This window comes from Coregonus clupeaformis, chromosome 15, assembly GCF_020615455.1.
Source record: "Coregonus clupeaformis isolate EN_2021a chromosome 15, ASM2061545v1, whole genome shotgun sequence".
Classification (NCBI taxonomy): Eukaryota; Metazoa; Chordata; class Actinopteri; order Salmoniformes; family Salmonidae; genus Coregonus; species Coregonus clupeaformis.
Window position 1 is genome coordinate 15,909,174 of NC_059206.1, and position 24,042 is coordinate 15,933,215.

The 24,042-nt window shown below is 46.5% G+C and overlaps 1 protein-coding gene across 3 annotated transcripts in view; it reads left to right on the forward strand.

Annotated features, from left to right (window-relative positions):
- LOC121582028 (DENN domain-containing protein 1A) overlaps positions 1-24,042 on the forward strand; it is a 168,440-nt gene that overhangs the window by 52,581 nt on the left and 91,817 nt on the right. For all 3 annotated transcript variants that reach the window (XM_041897530.2, XM_041897533.2, XM_045225006.1), the window contains exons 4-5: positions 13,950-13,999; positions 19,601-19,720. In XM_041897530.2, coding sequence (XP_041753464.1) covers positions 13,950-13,999; positions 19,601-19,720 — 170 coding nt within the window. The remainder of the gene's footprint in view (positions 1-13,949; positions 14,000-19,600; positions 19,721-24,042) is intronic.

Sequence of the window (24,042 nt, forward strand, 5' to 3'; positions counted from 1 at the left end):
AAACAAAAATCCAGAAAATCACATTGTATGATTTTTAAGTAATTAATTTGCATTTTATTGCATGACATAAGTATTTGATACATCAGAAAAGCAGAACTTAATATTTGGTACAGAAACCTTTGTTTGCAATTACAGAGATCATACGTTTCCTGTAGGTCTTGACCAGGTTTGCACACACTGCAGCAGGGATTTTGGCCCACTCCTCCATACAGACCTTCTCCAGATACTTCAGGTTTTGGGGCTGTCGCTGGGCAATACAGACTTTCAGCTCCCTCCAAAGATGTTCTATTGGGTTCAGGTCTGGAGACTGGCTAGGCCACTCCAGGACCTTGAGATGCTTCTTACGGAGCCACTCCTTAGTTGCCCTGGCTGTGTGTTTCGGGTCGTTGTCATGCTGGAAGACCCAGCCACGACCCATCTTCAATGCTCTTACTGAGGGAAGGAGGTTGTTGGCCAAGATCTCGCGATACATGGCCCCATCCATCCTCCCCTCAATACGGTGCAGTCGTCCTGTCCCCTTTGCAGAAAAGCATCCCCAAAGAATGATGTTTCCACCTCCATGCTTCACGGTTGGGATGGTGTTCTTGGGGTTGTACTCATCCTTCTTCTTCCACCAAACACGGCGAGTGGAGTTTAGACCAAAAAGCTATATTTTTGTCTCATCAGAACACATTACCTTCTCCCATTCCTCCTCTGGATCATCCAGATGGTCATTGGCAAACTTCAGACGGGCCTGGACATGCGCTAGCTTGAGCAGGGGGACCTTGCGTGCGCTGCAGGATTTTAATCCATGACGGCGTAGTGTGTTACTAATGGTTTTCTTTGAGACTCTGGTCCCAGCTCTCTTCAGGTCATTGACCAGGTCCTGCCGTGTAGTTCTGGGCTGATCCCTCACCTTCCTCATGATCATTGATGCCCCACGAGGTTGATTGACCGTCATCTTGAACTTCTTCCATTTTCTAATAATTGTGCCAACAGTTGTTGCCTTCTCACCAAGCTGCTTGCCTATTGTCCTGTAGCCCATCCCAGCCTTGTGCAGGTCTACAATTTTATCCCTGATGTCCTTACACAGCTCTCTGGTCTTGGCCATTGTGGAGAGGTTGGAGTCTGTTTGATTGAGTGTGTGGACAGGTGTCTTTTATACAGGTAACGAGTTCAAACAGGTGCAGTTAATACAGGTAATGAGTGGAGAACAGGAGGGCTTCTTAAAGAAAAACTAACAGGTCTGTGAGAGCCGGAATTCTTACTGGTTGGTAGGTGATCAAATACTTATGTCATGCAATAAAATGCAAATGAATTACTTAAAAATCATACAATGTGATTTTCTGGATTTTTGTTTTAGATTCCGTCTCTCACAGTTGAAGTGTACCTATGATAAAAATTACAGACCTCTACATGCTTTGTAAGTAGGAAAACCTGCAAAATCGGCAGTGTATCAAATACTTGTTCTCCCCACTGTATGTAGATAAATATATTACTGTAAAACTTTGTTTTTGTTTAGTTGGCAGTTATTGCTAAACCGATTCAATTTAAGGGGGCACTTTTGTCATGACTACAAGGTGACGGGGCTCTACTCAACTGGCACAACAGAATCATTCAGATTGACCAGATATGCACAGCATATGACAACCATTTTGTCTAACTGAGGGATGTCTCCTTTTATTTCTGGAAAAGGACGAAGTAATAAAAGTAGAAACTGATGCTGCTGCACCATTGCTCATCTTCAAAGTGTAAATCCAGTTACATTTACATTTTAGTCATTTAGCAGACATTCTTATCCAGAGCGACTTAAAGTTAGTGAGTGCATACATTAATAAAAAAAAAAATCATACTGGCCCCCCGTGGGAATCGAACCCACAACCCTGGCGTTGCAAACGCCATGCTCTACCAACTGAGCTACATCCCTGTTGACATGGATGTCTTGATGGAGGTCAGCTGGTGAACGTACAGTAGAATAAAACTGAGGGGGATTTTACCAAAATTCTGTTACCAAACTTTGCATCTTCACAGTTTTTCCAGTAAATGTGTTTTTGTATAATTATCAGTGGAAATTGTTAAAAGTAGTCCTTGTGCATAGAGTTGTATGGTTTGCTAAACCTTTAAATCAATGGTTTTTGTTTGGCATACATTTTAAAGTAAAGTAAAATAAATTAATGCCCCCTATTCCCTTGAGGCCTTTATCCTATGCTGTAATGTCCATACATTTTCTCAACAAATTATCATTGGGTCAGTGCCACTGGAAGGTTTTTTGGGAAAATAATATCCTCTTTCAAGCTAGATGCACATCATATTGTGCTAGATTACATGGTTGCATTCAAGACAAGGTCGTTTTTATTTATCTGTTTGTCAGTGTCAGCAGAGTAGGCCTAGGCGACCCTGTGATTTGTCGTATTAAAAAAGATTCTGCTAATGTCTCCAGTCATATAAAGTGTAGTAGAATTGCATGAAATGTGTTTATCAAAGGCCACATTTTTCCTGTGCAAAGAAAAGAGAAGAAACGTCTCTGATTTAGCCTATAGGCCTATGCCACTACGCACTGAGTGATTAGACTGAGTTATATTAATAGCCTACATTATGACTATCCAATCTACTCATCACAGTAGGAATAGTAGGCTTACATTAGTCTGCAATTGCGATAATAGATGCATGCAATGCTTTATTATAAAGGTGCATTTTTATGGTGAAAAAAATACACTACGTGACCAAAAGTATGTGGACACCTGCTCGTCTAACATCTCATTCCAAAATCATGGCCATTAATATGGAGTTGGTTCCCCCTTTGCTGCTATAACATCCTCCACTCTTCTGGGAAGGCTTTCCACTAGATGTTGGAACATTGCTGTATGGACTTGCTTCCATTCAGCAACAAGAGCATTAGTGAGGTCGGGCACTGATGTTGGGCGATTAGGTCTGGCTCGCAGTCTGCGTTTTAATTCATCCCGAAGGTGTTTGATGGGGTTGAGGTCAGGGCTTTGTGCAGGCCAGTCAAGTTCTTCCACACCGATCTCGACAAACCATTTCTGTATGGACCTCGCTTTGTGCACGGGGGCATTGTCATGCTGAAACAGGAAAGGGCCTTCCCCAAACCGTTGCCTCAAAGTTGGAAGCACAGAATCGTCTAGAATGTAATTGTATTCTGTAGCGTTAAGATTTCCCTTCACTGGAATTAAGGGGCCTAGCCCAAACCATGAAAAACAGCCCCAGACCATTATTCCTCCTCCACCAAACTTTACATTTGGTACTATGCACTCGGGCAGGTAGCGTTCTCCTGGCATCCTCCAAACCCTAATTCGTCTGTCAGACTGCCAGATGGTGAAGCGTGATTCATCCCTCCAGAGAACGCTGTTCCACTGCTCCAGAGTCCAATGGCGGTGAGCTTTACACCACTCCAGCCGACGCTTCACACTGCGCATGGTGATCTTAGGCTTGTGTGCGGCTGCTCGGCCATGGAAACCCATTTCATGAAGCTCCCGACGAACAGTTATTGTGTTGACGTTGCTTCCAGAGGCAGTTTGGAACTCGGTAGTGAGTGTTGCAACCAAGGACAGACTATTTTTACGCGCTACAAGCTTCAGCACTCGGCGGTCCCGTTCTGTGAGTTTGTGTGGCCTACCACTTTGCGACTGAACCATTGTTGCTCCTAGACCTTTCCACATCACAATAACAGCACTTACAGTTGACCGGGGCAGCACTAGCAGGGTAGAAGTTTGACGAAGTGACTTGTTGAAAAGGTGGCATCCTATGACGGTGCCACATTAAATGTCACTGTGCTCTTCAGTAAGGCCATTCTGCTGCCAATGGTTGTCTATGTAGATTGCATGGCTGTGTGCTCGATTTTATACACCTGTCAGCAACGGGTGTGGTTGAAATACACTGCTCAAAAAAATAAAGGGAACACTTAAACAACACAATGTAACTCCAAGTCAATCACACTTCTGTGAAATCAAACTGTCCACTTAGGAAGCAACACTGACTGACAATACATGTCACATGCTGTTGTGCAAATGGAATAGACAACAGGTGGAAAATATAGGCAATTAGCAAGACACCCCCCAATAAAGGACTGGTTTTGCAGGTGGTGACCACAGACCACTTCTCAGTTCCTATGCTTCCTGGCTGATGTTTTGGTCACTTTTGAATGCTGGCTGTGCTTTCACTCTAGTGGTAGCATGAGACGGAGTCTACAACCCACACAAGTGGCTCAGGTAGTGCAGCTCATCCAGGATGGCACATCAATGCGAGCTGTGGCAAGAAGGTTTGCTGTGTCTGTCAGCGTAGTGTCCAGAGCATGGAGGCGCTACCAGGAGACAGGCCAGTACATCAGGAGACGTGGAGGAGGCCGTAGGAGGGCAACAACCCAGCAGCAGGACTGCTACCTCCGCCTTTGTGCAAGGAGGAGCAGGAGGAGCACTGCCAGAGCCCTGCAAAATGACCTCCAGCAGGCCACAAATGTGCATGTCTGCTCAAATCGTCAGAAACAGTCTCCATGAGGGTGGTATGAGGGCCCGACGTCCACAGGTGGGGGTTGTGCTTACAGCCCAACACCGTGCAGGACGTTTGGCATTTGCCAGAGAACACCAAGATTGGCAAATTCGCCACTGGCGCCCTGTGCTCTTCACAGATGAAAGCAGGTTCACACTGAACACGTGACAGAGTCTGGAGACGCCGTGGAGAACGTTCTGCTGCCTGCAACATCCTCCAGCATGACCGGTTTGGCGGTGGGTCAGTCATGGTGTGGGGTGGCATTTCTTTGGGGGGCCGCACAGCCCTCCATGTGCTCGCCAGAGGTAGCCTGACTGCCATTAGGTACCGGGATGAGATCCTCAGACCCCTTGTGAGACCATATGCTGGTGCGGTTGGCCCTGGGTTCCTCCTAATGCAAGACAATGCTAGACCTCATGTGGCTGGAGTGTGTCAGCAGTTCCTGCAAGAGGAAGGCATTGATGCTATGGACTGGCCCGCCCGTTCCCCAGACCTGAATCCGATTGAGCACATCTGGGACATCATGTCTCGCTCCATCCACCAACGCCACGTTGCACCACAGACTGTCCAGGAGTTGGCGGATGCTTTAGTCCAGGTCTGGGAGGAGATCCCTCAGGAGACCATCCGCCACCTCATCAGGAGCATGCCCAGGCGTTGTAGGGAGGTCATACAGGCACGTGGAGGCCACACACACTACTGAGCCTCATTTTGACTTGTTTTAAGGACATTACATCAAAGTTGGATCAGCCTGTAGTGTGGTTTTCCACTTTAATTTTGAGGGTGACTCCAAATCCAGACCTCCATGGGTTGATAAATTTGATTCCCATTGATAATTTTTGTGTGATTTTGTTGTCAGCACATTCAACTATGTAAAGAAAAAAGTATTTAATAAGATTATTTCATTCATTCAGATCTAGGATGTGTTATTTTAGTGTTCCCTTAATTTTTTTGAGCAGTGTAGAATCCACTGATTTGAGTGTCCACATACTGCTGTATATATAGTGTAGCTTCCCCAAAACTTGAAACTCACGCGGCGCCTATGAGAGAGACGCATGCTAGATAGCTCTAATGTTGGCTAACTTAGTCTTGTTGTGAACATCTGGGTAGCATAACAGCTAAACTAAACTCCAAATCAGACTTACCAGTGATGAAATGATCGGAGAAGACCCTGTACTGACAACTGTCTGGGTTCAGGTCTTGATGGGGAAAAAGGTATCTTTGCTTTTTTGACAGTTCTTGAGTCTTATCTCCTTGGTGTTTCATTATTGCGGGTAGTCTGTAAAAAATGTCTTTCCTGCCTTGTTAGAGCAGCCAAATACGGCACAGAAATTGACCATGGTAATGAATCAAGTAGTTTTAGGCATTGTTATCGTGCAGCTTGGAGTAGCCACTCATCTCTTGTTGTCGGAAGAATTGATGCAGTGGTCTTCCAACATGGCCACCAGGAGGCGTCGTAGGTCACCTGGCAACCCTCTATATTAACTCATTTTTTTATCGTTTTATCTAGTCTGTTATCTGCTAGTTAATCTAATTTAATCTACATTGAAGATGACTGTGACATTGATGGGAGAATTGGAGGAGTCAGGACCAGCTTCATGGCCACAGAAAGCCTAGTTCACTTCATTTTACTCAAGTCGACACCGCTATTTTCCTATCTCTATCTTCTGAAGGCACTTTTGGAGACACATGAAGAACGGCAGAACAACAACGACGAGGTTGCGCTTCATCGATCCGCGGACGCGCCGCCCCAGCTAATGACTTCATCGATCCGCGGACGCGCCGCCCCAGCTAATGTCTTGTTGTTTTTTCCCTTTTCATCCTTTTGGCATTCTGTTTCATGGTGTCTGTCCACACTGTGAGGTGAAGTGCCGACAATGCGCCTTTTTGCAGAGTGGCTGCGCTGGTAGTAATTTAAAATCCATAACTGTATAAAAGGGGTCTCATTGAGACAAATGAGAGTGCTGCCTGTGGTATTACATCTAATGAGGGGCCTCGGCGCTCTGCTCTGTTTGCACAGCACCGTCCTCCTCCTCCTCCTAATGAAGAGCAATATGGCTTCCTTTTATTAAAGCATTTCATCAGTCGACTGCGGATGTCTCATAGAAATGCTCTCTATCTCATTGATATTGCATGTTTTTTATTGTTATTTGCTATTATCTACACTCAGTGGTCAGTTTATTAGGTACACCACCCCGTTCACGAAATTGGTTTGCTCCTACAGACAGTAAGTCACGTGGCCGTGGCTTGCTATATAAAGCAGGCAGACAGGCATCGAGGCATCCAGTTACTGTTCGATTGAACGTTAGATTGGGCAAAAAGAGTGACCTAAGCGACTTTGAGTGTGGTATGATCGTCGGTGCCAGTGCGCGCCGGTTCCAGTATCTCAGAAACGGCCAGCCTCCTGGGCTTTTCACGCACTACAGTTGCGTCATGCTGATGACAGAGTCAGGATTTGGCGTAAGCAGCATGAGTCCATGGCCCCATTCTGCCTGGTGTCAACGGTACAGGCTGGTGGCGGTGGTGTAATGGTGTAGGGAATATTTTCCTGGCACACGTTAGGTCCCTTGATCAATATCTAATCAAATTTGATTGGTCGCATACACATGTTTAGCTGATGTTATTGCGCGTGTAGCGAAATGCTTGTGTTCTTAGCTCTAACAGTTCAGTAATATCTAACAATACACAACAATACACACAATACCAATTGAGCAACGTTTCCATGCCCCGAAGAATTCAGTCTGTTCTGGAGGCAAAGCGGGGTCCGACCCGGTACTAGATGGGTGTACTTAATAAACTGTGTGTGTACATTTGCTATTATCGCTTTTTTCAAACAACAACAAGATCAACATTTCATACGGCAGCGTTTTCTCTATGTGGTGGCTACTGAGGTTTTAGCGTTTTATTATTGTTGCAATTGGAATACGAGTATAAAGACCCTGTGAAGGCAGTGAGGGATTGGGAGGTGTGCAGTGGAAGGAGACCCTGTGAAGTGCTGAAGGAAATAGAGACACAGGAGATGAAACACTTGTCCTGTTGCTTGGCGTACTACACACACTGGTCCTGTTGCTTGGCATACTACACACACTGGTCCTGTTGCTTGGCGTACTACACACACTGGTCCTGTTGATTGGCGTACTACACACACTGGTCCTGTTGATTGGCGTATTACACACACTGGTCCTGTTGATTGGCGTACTACACACACTGGTCCTGTTGATTGGCGTACTACACACACTGGTCCTGTTGCTTGGCATACTACACACACTGGTCCTGTTGCTTGGCGTACTACACACACTGGTCCTGTTGATTGGCGTACTACACACACTGGTCCTGTTGCTTGGCATACTACACACACTGGTCCTGTTGATTGGCGTATTACACACACTGGTCCTGTTGATTGGCGTACTACACACACTGGTCCTGTTGATTGGCGTATTACACACACTGGTCCTGTTGCTTGGCGTACTACACACACTGGTCCTGTTGATTGGCGTATTACACACACTGGTCCTGTTGATTGGCGTATTACACACACTGGTCCTGTTGATTGGCGTACTACACACACTGGTCCTGTTGATTGGCGTATTACACACACTGGTCCTGTTGATTGGCGTTCTACACACACTGGTCCTGTTGATTGGCGTTCTACACACACTGGTCCTGTTGATTGGCGTATTACACACACTGGTCCTGTTGATTGGCGTACTACACACACTGGTCCTGTTGATTGGCGTACTACACACACTGGTCCTGTTGATTGGCGTATTACACACACTGGTCCTGTTGATTGGCGTATTACACACACTGGTCCTGTTGATTGGCGTACTACACACACTGGTCCTGTTGATTGGCGTACTACACACACTGGTCCTGTTGATTGGCGTACTACACACACTGGTCCTGTTGATTGGCGTACTACACACACTGGTCCTGTTGATTGGCGTACTACACACACTGGTCCTGTTGATTGGCGTACTACACACACTGGTCCTGTTGATTGGCGTATTACACACACTGGTCCTGTTGATTGGCGTACTACACACACTGGTCCTGTTGATTGGCGTATTACACACACTGGTCCTGTTGATTGGCGTACTACACACACTGGTCCTGTTGATTGGCGTACTACACACACTGGTCCTGTTGCTTGGCGTTCTACACACACTGGTCCTGTTGATTGGCGTACTACACACACTGGTCCTGTTGATTGGCGTACTACACACACTGGTCCTGTTGATTGGCGTATTACACACACTGGTCCTGTTGATTGGCGTATTACACACACTGGTCCTGTTGATTGGCGTACTACACACACTGGTCCTGTTGATTGGCGTACTACACACACTGGTCCTGTTGATTGGCGTACTACACACACTGGTCCTGTTGATTGGCGTACTACACACACTGGTCCTGTTGATTGGCGTTCTACACACAGGTCCCCGTCTTCCCTTCATCCATCCGGCCCCCCTCCATCTCATTTAGTTTGGAGGAAGTGGAAACGTGTGGTTGGTGCACGTGTGTGTGTGTGAAAAATGTTGGTGTGTACATGTCTGTGTGTGTGAACGTTGTGTATGTGTGTGTGCCCCTACGTGCCTGTGTGTGAGAATGTACCCGTCTTGTCAGGGAACCGTTCCTGGGCCCAATTATCTGTGGCCAAACTGGGCCCAGCGAGGCTGGAGGTTAGTCCACCAAGCCCCTGTGAGCTACCATCGCTCCACTTCCCCCAACCCTCAACCCCCAACCCCTCTGGCCCGATTGATGTTAGCAGGCAGGGTCTGGAGAATAAGTGCTGCGAGGCAGTGTGTCAGATGGGTTTGATGTACTGAGTGAAAAGGAGGGTTGGAGCTCAGAGATGGAAGGGGGGTTAGGTTGCCAGGTTGGAGCTCAGAGATGGAAGGGGGATTGGGTTGCCAGGTTGGAGTCTCGTGGAAGGGGAGGCCCCAGGTGTGGTGTGTCCCAGCCAGGGAGGCAGGAAGTGGCAGGGTAGCACAGAGCTCAGCTCCGACAATCAACCAGACACACACACACACACACACACACACACACACACACACCACTACTCCACCAGTATAGCTGTTATGAGGTTGGCCAAGAGAAGGTGGGGGAAGTTACAGCAATTAAAACTAAGGTGTAGTCCACAGGGGTTTAGTGGGGGGGGCATTAAGGCAAATCGCACGACACCTTGCACTCTGGGACAGGACACACACTACATCCATCCCTCCCCTGGAAATGGGTTTCCTATTCCTGGGGCTGAATGGCTAAGCTGTCCCTGTGCCTAAATGATGATGGACTGTTATTGCTCTCTGGACACATTACGACATATGCACTTGTTAAAACGAACAACCCCATCATTTCTGGGAAATAGCTTCTCTGCATCATTCTGAGTGGCAAATTCTAATAGATGCTTTCCTATGCAAGTGCTTGGCTACTGCTGCTGTTAATATTACTGCTATATAGTCTAGTGACTATTAGAATTGTGTATGATAAATTAATATTGGTTTATTAAACTGAAATCTATTATTTTTCGAAGACACCATTTAAAATGACAATAGTTTTATTGTCATAATATTGTTTTATTTTATTGACAGTAAGTTTATCTCTCTTGTATGTTTTCATCTTTAGTTTGTTGTTTTGTGGGGATTAGATGTCTCCGCCTTTCATCTGCCTTTTCTATTGTGCTGTTTGCCTGTTATTTTAAGTCCTTGTTTTATTATGAGGCTATGTAAGCACTACTTCATTTAAAATACCTACTGTATTTGCATGTGCTTCTAGTTTTTACTTGTGTATGTGTGTGTCTGTTTTGTGTGTGTATGTGTGCCGGGGTGTGTGTGTGTGTGTGTCTCTCTCTGTTTTGTGTGCATGTAACACACATTCAAAAAATAAGTGGAGTGCTCGGCATCACAGTGCCAACTCATCCTTTCATTCTGACTCCCCTCCCAGTCGCATCACAGTGCCAACTCATCCTTTCATTCTGACTCCCCTCCCAGTCGCATCACAGTGCCAACTCATCCTTCCATGGACTATGTCAATGGACAAAAAAGACCCTCTTAAAAGCACTCAATCATACAATGCATATAACATGCCACATATTTCCTGAGGGGTGTGTGGGTTCAGTCTTGGGTGACTCAGGCCATGACTCAGGCCCTGATTGGAACCGTTTGTTGCCAAATGGAACAGGCCAGCTTCATAAGCCCATATTAGTCATAGGAGTGAGTCAAAAACCATCAGACTAGCCTTGCCCTTTCAGACCGCAGGTATCGTTTCTCATCACGGGTCTTGTTCTGGAGGCAGCTCTGCAGTGGTCACTAGCTGGCACAGTCACAAAGTCATCAAATCTGATTTTAAACCTAACCTTAACCCTAACCTTAACCACACTGCTATCCCTAATGCCTAACCCTAACCTTAAATGAAGACCAAAAAGCTATTTTTAACATATAGCCAATTTTGACTTTGCAGCTGGCCTATCTAAGGGGAAACTGCTCAGTTCTGCCTCTAGGACAAGACCAGGGAATCCAAGCCAAGGGAAAACACTTCATTCAAACCCTTATAAACTGTCAAAAGCTGTCTCCTCAGCTAGCTTGTAGACTTGTGGTTTGTGTCAAGTCGTTTGGCCTAATCTTTTGAGAGGGATCATGACAGTTTATGGCTTGGCTAATGATAGTAGAGAGGTCTAGGGAATAAGAGTTGAAGGTCAGTTTTACTGACTAAAAAGTGTGTGTGATATTATTTAACTTCCTCAGTTTCATAACAAATGTGTGTTTGTGAGTTTTTAATGCTTATGTGTGAATGTGCATGCTATATGTGTGCTCTTGTCATGGTGACACAGTTACATCAGTGCCTGTGCCTCCCTCTCTTGAACTCAAGTCAAGTCCAGTCTTTTTTATGTTTTTATATATATATATATTTTTTTTTTGGTAGTTTTCCCCCCGTTTTTCTCCCCAATTTCATGATATCCAATTGGTAGTTACAGTCTTGTCCCATCGCTGCAACTCCCGTACGGACTCGGGAGAACACACGAACACACTGCTCGCTTAACCCGGAAGCCAGCCGCACCAACGTGAACTCTAGTCTTTTTGTATTATATCACACCTCGCCCCTCTCACCCTTTCACCTGTTTTTCACCACACCTGATCCACCACCTGCCCACCGTGTCCCACGGTGGCCCCAATGCATCGTGGGAGCCAAGGCCTCACCCACCAGGTGCCACCGACTCACCCTCATCTGCTGTCATGGCGACCAGTGAGCTGAGTCTGTAATTGGTTGTCCACCTGGGGGTGGAGGTCTTGGGGGACTACAGGCTTGAAGCTCTCTGCTGCCTGGCACTCTTGTTTGTCCCTCCATCTGGTTCCGCCAGGGCCTCAACACGGCTGTGGTAGCCCACCAGGGAGCAGTGTTCATTTCGTCAACAATAACTATGACGATAAATACTTGTCAACAACCTATTTTTCCATACTAAAACTATGACGATAACGAGACGACATGCCCTGGAAACAAACGATAAGTATTACACATTACTTTATATTTTAGTAGACGGAAATGTGACGAGACGAGAATTCCACGTGAGACTAATGGACATTTAATTTGACATGAACCTTTTCATCTGTTTTATCCAATCATAAGCATGCATGCAGAATATTTCATGCTATCCTGTCATTGGCAGAATGGACATCTTTCAGTTGCGCGGTCTGATTGAGCTGATCTGCCCGGCTCTCCCACACAGCTCTCAGGAGGTCACTTCAGTCACTAGTCAATCTTTTGAACTGATGCGAAGGCAGGACACTGGACTTGTAACTAACCTCAACTAGAAACAATGTTAACTCTCTCTTACTGTCATGGAGGCTATTTTTGCTTTGATCACATCAGAAGCTCTATTTTCCCATGTCCACTGTTATTCATTCATCTGTGTTGCCGCTCTCGCGCCACGGTCTGCAAATGTGAGTTGCGGTTGCTTTTTTCCTATGAGAAATGTTGAATACATTAATACTTCTAGCATTTTTGTAAAGCTCAAATTATCCAGTTTTCAAGGAAACCACTGTTATTTACCCCCTTGAGGGTTGTGATGGGGAGAAAATCTGAGCTGTAAATTGTTTAACCTGAAGCCAAGGCTTTATAGCCTATATGCTTAATTATGGCTGGCATTGGTTACAATCTGCCACAATGTTGCCAGCTAAGGTATACCAGGAGATAGTAGGTCTAGTTGGACAAGGCTATCTGAATGTGCACATGAAGGAAGTTAGAGATTGCCTAAATATTCATTATTTAATAGAAAAAATACACTGACTATAATAGGACTAAAATGAATGTGACTAAAACTAGACAAAAATTCTCCAGAGAAGGATGAAATGGCTAAAATGTGACTAAGACTAAAAGGCATTTTAAAGCTAAAACTAAGACAAAAATTAAACCTAAAATAACTGCCAAAATGAACACTGCCAGAGAGCACCCTGGCTAGGCATGACTCCCTCCTCTGTCTACCACAAACATTAGCCCCAGCCTGCTCTGTTGTTGACCGGCCTAGTTGCTAGTCTGAGCTCTCCTGAGCCCCTGTGTTACTCTCTCTCTCTCTCTCTCTCTCTCTCTCTCTCTCTCGCTCTCCTTGTACCCCTCCACCTTTATTTTTCACTCTTTTTCCCTCACTTCTTGCTCTATCATATATATCTCTCTCTCACTCCACCACTATTTCTCTCTCTTTTTCCCTTTTTTGCTCTGTCCGCTTGCTATTCCTTTATCTTCCTCTCACTTCTCTCTCCCTCCCCCTCTGTCTGTCTTTGTTAGTTCCCCTTAGTCCCAGGGCCCTAATCCAGGGGTCTCCGACTCCCCGTGTTGGAGTGCCACAGCTGAGAGAGAGAGGTGGCCAGGCAAAGCCCCTGCCTGCCAGCCTTCTATCCCCTCTCCCCCTCACCTCTTGCCCCATGCTGATCTGTGAATCCCCTGGCCTCCCTAGTATCCCCCACCCATCCCCCTCTACCCGTTCCCCGCTGGTCTCCTTGGATCCTGCCGCCCGCTCCCCTTTCACTGTTGCCCATATGTTGGGGCAGCTCCTCTCTCGCTCTCTCCCCCAGGGCCCTGTTAACACTGCTCAAACCCCCCCCGCCCCCGACTCAAACTCCCACCACACCACCGCCGGCTTCATTTGTTGCCATTGTGTTATTTTCTTTTTTCCCCTTCCATTTTTTTATCATCTCCGGTGCGATCGTCTCCCTGTCAATGTCTCTCTCTCCTCTACTTCCTCTATCTCTCCTTCTCTCTCTCCTTTCTTTGTGCCCCTTTACACCTTAATAGATATTTTCCTTCACCTCCTTCTCTGCCCTCTGCCCTCATCTGTCTCTCGTTTCTCCAGGCCATGCCCTGTTATATGGTGTGGCGCAGTTAATACTTAGATTTATAGGGTCCTTTAGATGTATAAATGTTCTCGCTCTCTCTCTGCTCTCTCTCTCTCTCTGTTCTCTCTCTCTCTCCCCCCACAGGAAACTCTTCAGACAGTCCCCAAGTTCTGCTTCCCCTTCAGTGTGGACAGGTATGTTTGTTATAACACACACACACACACACTCCCTCCCTCCCCTCTCGTCGTTTGTAATGCCGCACAGCCGGCAGCCGTGTTCTCCGGAAGCTTTTTGGAGAGTTTAAGGTCCTAGACCCCCATAACACACACACACACACACACACACACACACACACACACACACACACACACCACCCCTCTAGGGAAGTAATGTGTCTCTTCAGAGTGTGATTTACCAAACCCAGCTGGTGGCTATGCCTGAGCTCTCTCCTGTCCCCCCCACTTGGTTGAGAGGGAGCTACTTTTAACTATTTTATTATGGCCTATCAAATGCCCCCCCCCCCCCCACCCCACCCCCCAAGTACAAAGGACAGCGACTGACATACATAACATTATTATTATTATTATTATTATGTATTTTTTTGGTACTTTTTACCCCCTTTTTCGTGATATCCAATTGGTAGTTACAGTCTTGTCCCATCGCTGCAACTCCCGTTACGGACTCGGGAGAGGCGAAGGTCGAGAGCCATGTGTCCTCCGAAACACGACCCCGCCAAGCCACACTGCTTCTTGACACACTGCTCCCTTAACCCGGAAGCCAGCCGCACCAATATGTCTGAGGAAACACTGTACAGCTGGCGGCCACAAGGAGTCGCTAGAGCGCGATGGGACATCCCAGCCGGCCAAACCCTCCCCTAACTCGGACCACGCTAGGCCAATTGTGCGCCGCCTCATGGGTATCCCGGTCGCGGCCGGCTGCAACACAGCCCAGGATCGAACCTGGATCTGTAGTGACGCCTCTAGCACTGCGATGCAATGCCTTAGACCGCTGCGCCACTCGGGAGGCCCCAAACATAACATTTCTAAGTCATTTTAGAATTTGTCTCAGTAAACTAATTAAAAATAATACTATAGTTTTCAAGATAATTTGTATCTCAGACTGACAGCACATACAGTATGTGACTTAAAGGTGCACTATGCAGAAATCGCTTCACCATTTCCTGGTTGCTAGAATTCTAATAGTTAGCCTAATTTCTGTTTATGTGCCAAAATAAGCAAGTAAAGTGTAGAGAATCATAGTACCATCTAAACCGCTGTGAAATATATTTTCAATAACCAAAAAATATTGTATTTTCAGCTGTTTGAAGCTGGTGTACAACACCGAAAGTAAAAGATGCAAAGGTAAAACGTAAGAACGGGAAGCATAGAAATAATGCACATAGAACAGATCTACCGCTTCTTAGACTTGCTTTCAACGAGAATGACATATCTATAACTCACATTTCTAGTTGAATTTGGTTGGGTCGCCCAAAATTTTACATATTGCAGCTTTAACTCAACAGCTACACACTAGCTTGGCCTATTCCCTAGCTTGACAGTTATCATGCCTACAACAAGAGAGGTTGTTTGGTTACTTGGAAACCCAATGTTGTCACCTCTTACAAATGCACAGTCTCCACACACTATGCTACAACCAGCATCATTACAGAGAGAACACTACTGTGCTAGTGTAGCCCCTGAGTGCTATCGCCATCTACAGGAGAGATTAGGAATCATACACACGGTCACAACAGTCACTCCAGTCAATATCAACGGGAGTGACACATACAATGGAGGAGAAGGCAGGGAGGCAGCGAGTGGGAGGAAAACTGTGTGTGTGTGTGTGTGTGTGTGTGTGTGTGTGTGTGTGTGTGTGTGTGTGAAGCTGTTTGACATTTCCTCCTGCGTCCGTCTCTTTCTCTTGACACTGTCTCTACTTGCTCATGTTGAGAAACACTGTTTATACTGTCAGTGCCCATGGGTCAGAAGTAGCTTGACTACCATCTCCCACACACACACACACACACACACACACACACACACACACACACACACACACACACACACACACAGCCCATTATTCCGACCTCTTGTCACACGAGAGCGCGAGAGAGGCTGCCCACTAGGCTTCTATAGTTAGCCATGTGATACGCTGACTCAGGGGGCAGGCTTGTCACCCCAGCCACTGGCCATGATGCCATGCCATCCACACACACACCCACCCACCCACACATCTACACAGCCATTCACTACTGTAGGGTGGAGCACACACTCAAGCTTACCCTATGCTTCCCAGTCGAAAAAAACCAGTTTGCGCATATACAGTGGGGCCCGAAATTGTTGACAGCCTTGATAAAGATGTGCAATAATGAATGTATAAAATAAATAATTCAAATATTGAGCTATATTGTATGCAAAAAATATTTGGGAAATGTAATTGCTCAGAGAAAGAGGTTTTGTTTAACAAGTAATACATTTTTTTCTCAAAAAGGTAGGGGTCAAAATTATTGACACCCCTAAAGATTCTTATAAATAAAGTAGTCAAAAGTTTAGTATTTGGTCCCATATTCCTAGCACGCCATGACTACATCAAGCTTGTGACTACAAACTTGGATGCGTTTGGAGTTTGTTTTGGTTGCGTTTCAGATTGTTTTGTGCCCAATAGATAATCTGGATAATCCTGAATGAATCGTGAATAATGACGAATAATGATCATACCCCCAAGACATGCTAACCTTCACCATTACCAATAACAGGGGAGGTTAGCATGTCTTGGTGGTATGATCTTTGACCCTCTAACAGGGGAGGTTAGCATGTCTTGGTGGTATGATCTTTGACCCTCTAACAGGGGAGGTTAGCATGTCTTGGTGGTATGATCTTTGACCCTCTAACTTTCTCACTCATCATTATTCACAATTCATTCAGGATTATCCGTAACCTTGGTATTATCCACATTAATGTAGAAGTGTTTAAAAACATATTCTATTCTTATTTACAATAAAAGTGACTCCAAATAATACATTATTTTGTCATTCATTTCTATTGGGCACAAAATAATCTGAAACACAACCAAAACTAACTGCAAATGCATCCACAAGCTTGAGGTAGTCATTGGGTGCTAGGAATTTGGGACCAAATATTGACTACTTTATAAGAATCTTTAAGGTTGTCAATAATTTTGACAACCCTACCTTTTGAGAAATTTTATTTTTCTTGTTAAACAAAATCTCTTTCTCTGAGCAATTTATCAGTATAAAATAATGTAATTTTCAAATTTTTTTGAGCATATAATATAATAATAGCTCAGTATTTTAATAATTTACTTGATACAGTCATTATTGCTCATATTTATTAAGGGTGTCAATAATTTCAGATCCAACTCTATTATAATAAAAGATTGTGACGTTTTTGTGTTCGGCAGGGTTTGTTTCGGCTGTTTGAGCGCATGCATCTTTTGGGGGAGGCAAGCTGAAGTTCGGTAGCCGAAGTCAATGCCCCTTGGTCGGTGATTGGTTGGTCAACAGTAGGGATTCTTAAATGAAGTGTCATTCACTGATAGACAACTAGTTTTCATGCACATTTTTTCACTTGAGAAATACTTAGTTCAATGTACAATTGCGTGTCTAAGACCTGTTCGGCAAAAACGTAAAAATTAACGATGGAGTTCTTCATTTATCTTAGATTGATTCAGACTATTTTGAGGAAGTGTCTATGTACAGTGCATTCTGAAATATTCAGACCCCTTGACATTTTCCACATTTTGTTACGTTACAGCCTTATTCTAAAATGGATTGAGTTGTTTTTAACGTTTTTGCAAATGTATACAAAATAAAAAACTGATATCACATTTACATAAGTATTCAGACCCTTTACTCAGTACTTTATTGAAGCACCTTTGGCAGCGATTACAGCCTCGAGTCGTCTTGGGTATGACGCTACAAGCTTGGCACACCTGTATTTGGGGATTTCTCCCATTCTTCTCTGCAGATCCTCTCAAGCTATGTCAGGTTGGATGGGGAGCATCGCTGCACAGCTATTTTCAGGTCTCTCCAGAGATGTTCGATCTGGTTCAAGTCCAGGCTCTGGCTGGGCCACTCAAGGACATTCAGAGACTTCTCCCAAAACCACTCCTGCGTTGTCTTGGCTGTGTGCTTAGGATCGTTGTCCTGTTGGAAGGTGAACCTTCGCCCCAGTCTGAGGTCCTGAGCGCTCCGGAGCAGGTTTTTATCATGGATCTCTCTATACTTTGCTCCGTTAATCTTTTCCTCGATCCTGACTAGTCTCCCAGTCCCTGCCGCTGAAAAACATTCCCACAGCATGATGCTGCCACCACCATGTTTCACCGTAGGGCTGGTGCCAGGTTTCTTCCAGACGTGACGCTTGGCATTCAGGCCAAAGAGTTCAAGGTTGGTTTCATCAGACCAGAGAATCTTGTTTCTCATGGTCTGAGAGGCCTTTAGGTTCCTTTTGGCAAACTCCAAGTGAGCTGTCATGTGCCTTTTACCGAGGAGTGGTTTCCGTCTGGCCTCTCTACCATATAGGCCTGATTGGAAGCTCTAGGAAGAGTCTTGGTGGTTCCAAACTTCTTCCATTTAGGAATGATGGCGGCCACTGTGTTCTTGGGGACCTTCAATGCTGCAGAAATGTTTTGGTACTCTCCCCAGATCTGTGCCTCAACACAATCCTGTCTCGGAGCTCTACGGACAATTCCTTCAATCTAATGGCTTTTGTTCTGACATGCAATGTCAACTGTGGGACGTTATCTAGACAGGTGTGTGCCTTTCCAAATCATGTCCAATCAATAGAATTTACCACAGGTGGACTCCAATCAAGTTGTAGAAACATCTCAAGGGATGATCAATGGAAACAGGATGCACCTGAGCTCAATTTCGAGTCTCATAGCAAAGGGTCTGAATGCTTATGTAAATAGGGTATTTCTGTTTTTAATATTTTATAAATTAGCAAAAATTTCTAAAAACCTGTTTTCGCTTTGTCATTATGGGGTGTTGTGTGTAGATTGATGAGTAAAAAAATTATTGAATCCATTGTAGAATAAGACTGTATCATAATAAAATGTGGAAAAAGTAAAGGGGTCTGAATACTTTCCGAATGCACTTTATGTTGTTGCGTACGGTGTCTCAAGAAGGACAAACAGTAATATTGCCGCTTCTTTCTCGTTATTCAAGCACATTTACATTGACATTTTAGTCATTTAGCAGACGCTCTTATCCAGAGCGACTTACAGTTAGTGAGCATTTTCATACTAGCCCCCCGTGGGGAAAAACCCCACAACCCTGGCGTTGCAAGCGCCATGCTCTACCAACTGAGCTACAGGGGACCTTATAAGGGAGTATGCGAGGCACAGACGTTCACTTCACCTAGCCGAGTTCTGCTAGGAGCAAACCGAACCTAGTATGCGGACGCCTTCAGCCAGCATCCCTCCTAAATGGACCGTTGGCCCTAGGTACTCTACATGTGTACATACGATGCTAATACTGATAATGATGATCACACTAGCAATAATAACGAGATCTTTATACAGAAAGCACTTTAAAGGGCACGACTTTGGGTTAAACTAGAAGCCATGTCTGAAAATGCATCTTTCTTTCTCTCCTCTATCTCGATCTACTTCTCTCTCTCCAACTCCCCTTCTGTCTTATAAATGTGCTCCTGCTTTTGCTTGGTCTTTGGGGTCTAGGCCAGATTACTGTTGAAAGGACTTTGTGCTGATGTAAAAAGTGCTTTATGGATCAATTCAATTGATTGATTGATGCCCCTCCTCTCTGTGTGGTGCAGTCTGTCGGTGAGCCAAGTGGGCCAGAACTTCACCTTTGTGCTGACGGACATCGAGAGCAAGCAGCGCTTTGGCTTCTGCCGCCTCTCCTCGGGTGCCCACAGCTGCTACTGCATCCTCAGGTGAGACCCCTGTGTGTGTGTGTGTGTGTGTGTGTGTGTTTGAGAGAGAGAGAGAGAGAAATCCTATATGCCCGGTGTACCACAAGGTAATGTCGGCACCATTGAACATGGATATTTACATTTTAGTCATTATATCCAGAGCGACATACAGGATTGTGTGTTCAGGAGGGGTGGCATCATAATGCATTATACATGTTGTTTTTAAGTCAGTTGAACTGTTTCATTCTATAGTTGGATATTCTGCATCATCACAGCAGAGAAAAAGCTAAGGAAAAGAGACAGCCAAGTAGCATTGGAAAAAGTGGAGCGACAGGACAGAACAGGACAGGACAGAAGAGGACAGGACATGTTAGGACAGGACAGAACAGGACAGGACAGAAGAGGACAGGACATGTTAGGACAGGACAGAACAGGACAGGACAGAAGAGGACAGGACATGTTAGGACAGGACAGAACAGGACAGGACAGAAGAGGACAGGACATGTTAGGACAGAATAGGACAGGACAGGTTAGGACAGAATAGGACAGGATGGATTAGGACAATACAGGTTAGGACAGGACAGGTTAGGAAAGGACAGGTTAGGACAGCTTAGGACAGGACAGAACAGGTGAGGACAAGACAGGTTAGGACAAAACAGGACAGGTTAGGACAGGCATTACAGAGGGTCCTCTGGACTCTGAGTAGTGACTGTACCTTCACCAGTGGCTTTTCCCATTGTCTGTGGGCAGAAGTCAGGCCATGTTCTCTGTTCATGCCACATACATAGACGTGACACACACACACACACACACACAGACACACACACACTCGCGCTCTCTCGTTCTCAAACGTTCTCTCAAACACATACTGAATGCAAGATCACCCTACGTTCTACCAAGTCATCCTCTGTTGTCCACCAATGACACCACTTGCCACTTCGGTCCATGGGCAGAGCGCAAGATTTGCGGATGGCCATTTGGCCTGGGTGTTGGTGTGGGGTGGTGAGTCTAGGGGGAAGTGACCCTGGGTCTTGGTGTGGGGTGGTGAGTCTAGGGGGAAGTGACCCTGGGTCTTGGTGTGGGGTGGTGAGTCTAGGGGGAAGTGACCCTGGGTGTTGGTGTGGGGTGGTGAGTCTAGAGGGAAGTGACCCTGGGTCTTGGTGTGGGGTGGTGAGTCTAGGGGGAAGTGACCCTGGGTCTTGGTGTGGGGTGGTGAGTCTAGAGGGAAGTGACCCTGGGTCTTGGTGTGGGGTGGTGAGTCTAGGGGGAAGTGACCCTGGGTCTTGGTGTGGGGTGGTGAGTCTAGAGGGAAGTGACCCTGGGTCTTGGTGTGGGGTGGTGAGTCTAGGGGGAAGTGACCCTGGGTCTTGGTGTGGGGTGGTGAGTCTAGAGGGAAGTGACCCTGGGTCTTGGTGTGGGGTGGTGAGTCTAGGGGGAAGTGACCCTGGGTCTTGGTGTGGGGTGGTGAGTCTAGAGGGAAGTGACCCTGGGTCTTGGTGTGGGGTGGTGAGTCTAGGGGGAAGTGACCCTGGGTCTTGGTGTGGGGTGGTGAGTCTAGAGGGGAAGTGACCCTGGGTCTTGGTGTGGGGTGGTGAGTCTAGGGGGAAGTGACCCTGGGTCTTGGTGTGGGGTGGTGAGTCTAGAGGGAAGTGACCCTGGGTCTTGGTGTGGGGTGGTGAGTCTAGGGGGAAGTGACCCTGGGTCTTGGTGTGGGGTGGTGAGTCTAGAGGGAAGTGACCCTGGGTCTTGGTGTGGGGTGGTGAGTCTAGGGGGAAGTGACCCTGGGTCTTGGTGTGGGGTGGTGAGTCTAGGGGGAAGTGACCCTGGGTCTTGGTGTGGGGTGGTGAGTCTAGAGGGAAGTGACCCTGGGTCTTGGTGTGGGGTGGTGAGTCTAGGGGGAAGTGACCCTGGGTCTTGGTGTGGGGTGGTGAGTCTAGGAGGGAAGTGACCCTGGGTCTTGGTGTGGGGTGGTGAGTCTAGGGGGAAGTGACCCTGGGTCTTGGTGTGGGGTGGTGAGTCTAGGGGGAAGTGACCCTGGGTCTTGGTGTGGGGTGGTGAGTCTAGAGGGAAGTGACCCTGGGTCTTGGTGTGGGGTGGTGAGTCTAGGGGGAAGTGACCCTGGGTCTTGGTGTGGGGTGGTGAGTCTAGAGGGAAGTGACCCTGGGTCTTGGTGTGGGGTGGTGAGTCTAGGGGAAGTGACCCTGGGTCTTGGTGTGGGGTGGTGAGTCTAGGGGGAAGTGACCCTGGGTGTTGGTGTGGGGTGGTGAGTCTAGAGGGAAGTGACCCTGGGTCTTGGTGTGGGGTGGTGAGTCTAGGGGAAGTGACCCTGGGTCTTGGTGTGGGGTGGTGAGTCTAGAGGGAAGTGACCCTGGGTCTTGGTGTGGGGTGGTGAGTCTAGGGGGAAGTGACCCTGGGTCTTGGTGTGGGGTGGTGAGTCTAGAGGGAAGTGACCCTGGGTCTTGGTGTGGGGTGGTGAGTCTAGGGGAAGTGACCCTGGGTCTTGGTGTGGGGTGGTGAGTCTAGGGGGAAGTGACCCTGGGTCTTGGTGTGGGGTGGTGAGTCTAGGGGGAAGTGACCCTGGGTCTTGGTGTGGGGTGGTGAGTCTAGGGGGAAGTGACCCTGGGTCTTGGTGTGGGGTGGTGAGTCTAGGGGGAAGTGACCCTGGGTCTTGGTGTGGGGTGGTGAGTCTAGGGGGAAGTGACCCTGGGTCTTGGTGTGGGGTGGTGAGCCTAGAGGGAAGTAACAACACTTCAGGTCCCAGGGCGGACGTCCACTTCAAGACCTGAGAATGTGGCCTGATAGTGTGTGTGTGTGTGTGTTTGCACATGTGCCTGTGTGTGTTAGAAAGAGTAAGGGAGTGTGTATTTATGTGTATCTAGTTTTATCGGTGTGTGTGTGTGATGGAGCAGCAGCTGTATTATCTCCGCTGGTTAGAGAGCCAAGCCAGACCAATCAGACCACTCCAACCTCAATGCTTTGTCTCTGACTAGTAATTCCTATGTGGTCCAGAGGCCGCCCCTTTTCCTCTATACTGATTTCTGTCTCTGTGTATGCTGGAAGAAGTACCTTGATCAGTAAGGCCTATATGTGTTGTTTGAAAACGAGGGACTATTTTTGAATCCATTATTTATATTTTTGAAGGTGGATAAAATAGGAATGTTGACAAAAATCATTACACTATTGTGAGAATCTGTTGCTCTCTTTCAGTCTCAGCTATTTCTCTCTTTCTTACATGTTTGATATCTGCCATTCTATTTTTATCTCCATCTCTTTATATTTCCCTCTGTCTCTCTCTGTCTCCCTCTCTGTCTCTCTTTCTCCATCTCTTTCTCTCTCTCCGTCTCCCTCTGTCTCTCTCTGTCTCCCTCTCTGTTTCTCTTTCTCCATCTCTTTCTCTCTCTCCGTCTCCCTCTCTGTCTCTCTCTGTCTCCCTCTCTCTCTCTCTCTCTTTCTCCATCTCTTTCTCTCTCTCTGTCTCCCTCTCTCTCTCTCTTTCTCCATCTCTTTCTCTCTCTCCGTCTCCCTCTGTCTCGCTCTGTCTCCCTCTCTCTCTCTCTTTCTCCATCTCTTTCTCTCTCTCTACCTCCCTCTCTCTCTCTCTTTCTCCATCTCTTTCTCTCTCTCTGTCTCCCTCTCTCTTTCTTTCTCCATCTCGTTCTCTCTCTCCGTCTCCCTCTCTGTCTCTCTCTGTCTCCCTCTCTCTCTCTTTCTTTATCCATCTCTTTCTCTCTCTCCGTCTCCCTCTGTCTCTCTGTCTCCCTCTCTCTCTCTCTCTTTCTCCATCTATTTCTCTCTCTCTGTCTCTCTCTGTCTCTCTCTGTCTCTCTCTTTCTCCCTCTCTGTCTCCCTCTCTGTCTCTCTCTGTCTCCCTCTGTCTCTCTCTTTCTCTCTCTCTTTCTCTCTCTCTTTCTCCTTCTCTGTCTCTCTCTTCCTCCTGTCAATGGCCACAGCTAGTCTAACCAGTATCAGATGCAGGATCCACATACAGTAGTCAGACTAGAGCCATGTACACAGAACAAAAATATAAACGCAACATTCAATGGTTTTAATGAGTTACAGTTCATATAAGGAAATCAGTCAATTGAAATAAATAAATTAGGCCCTAATCTATGGATTTCACATGAGTGGGAATACAGATATGCATCTGTTGGTCACAGATACCTTTAAAAAAAAAGGTAGGGGCGTGGATCAGAAAACAGTCAGTATCTGGTGTGACCACCATTTGCCTCATGCAGCGCGACACATCTCCTTCGCATAGAGTTGATCAGGCTGTTGATTGTAGCCTGTGGAATGTTGTCCCATTCCTTTTCAACGATGTTTGGTAGAGAGATTAACATTCAATT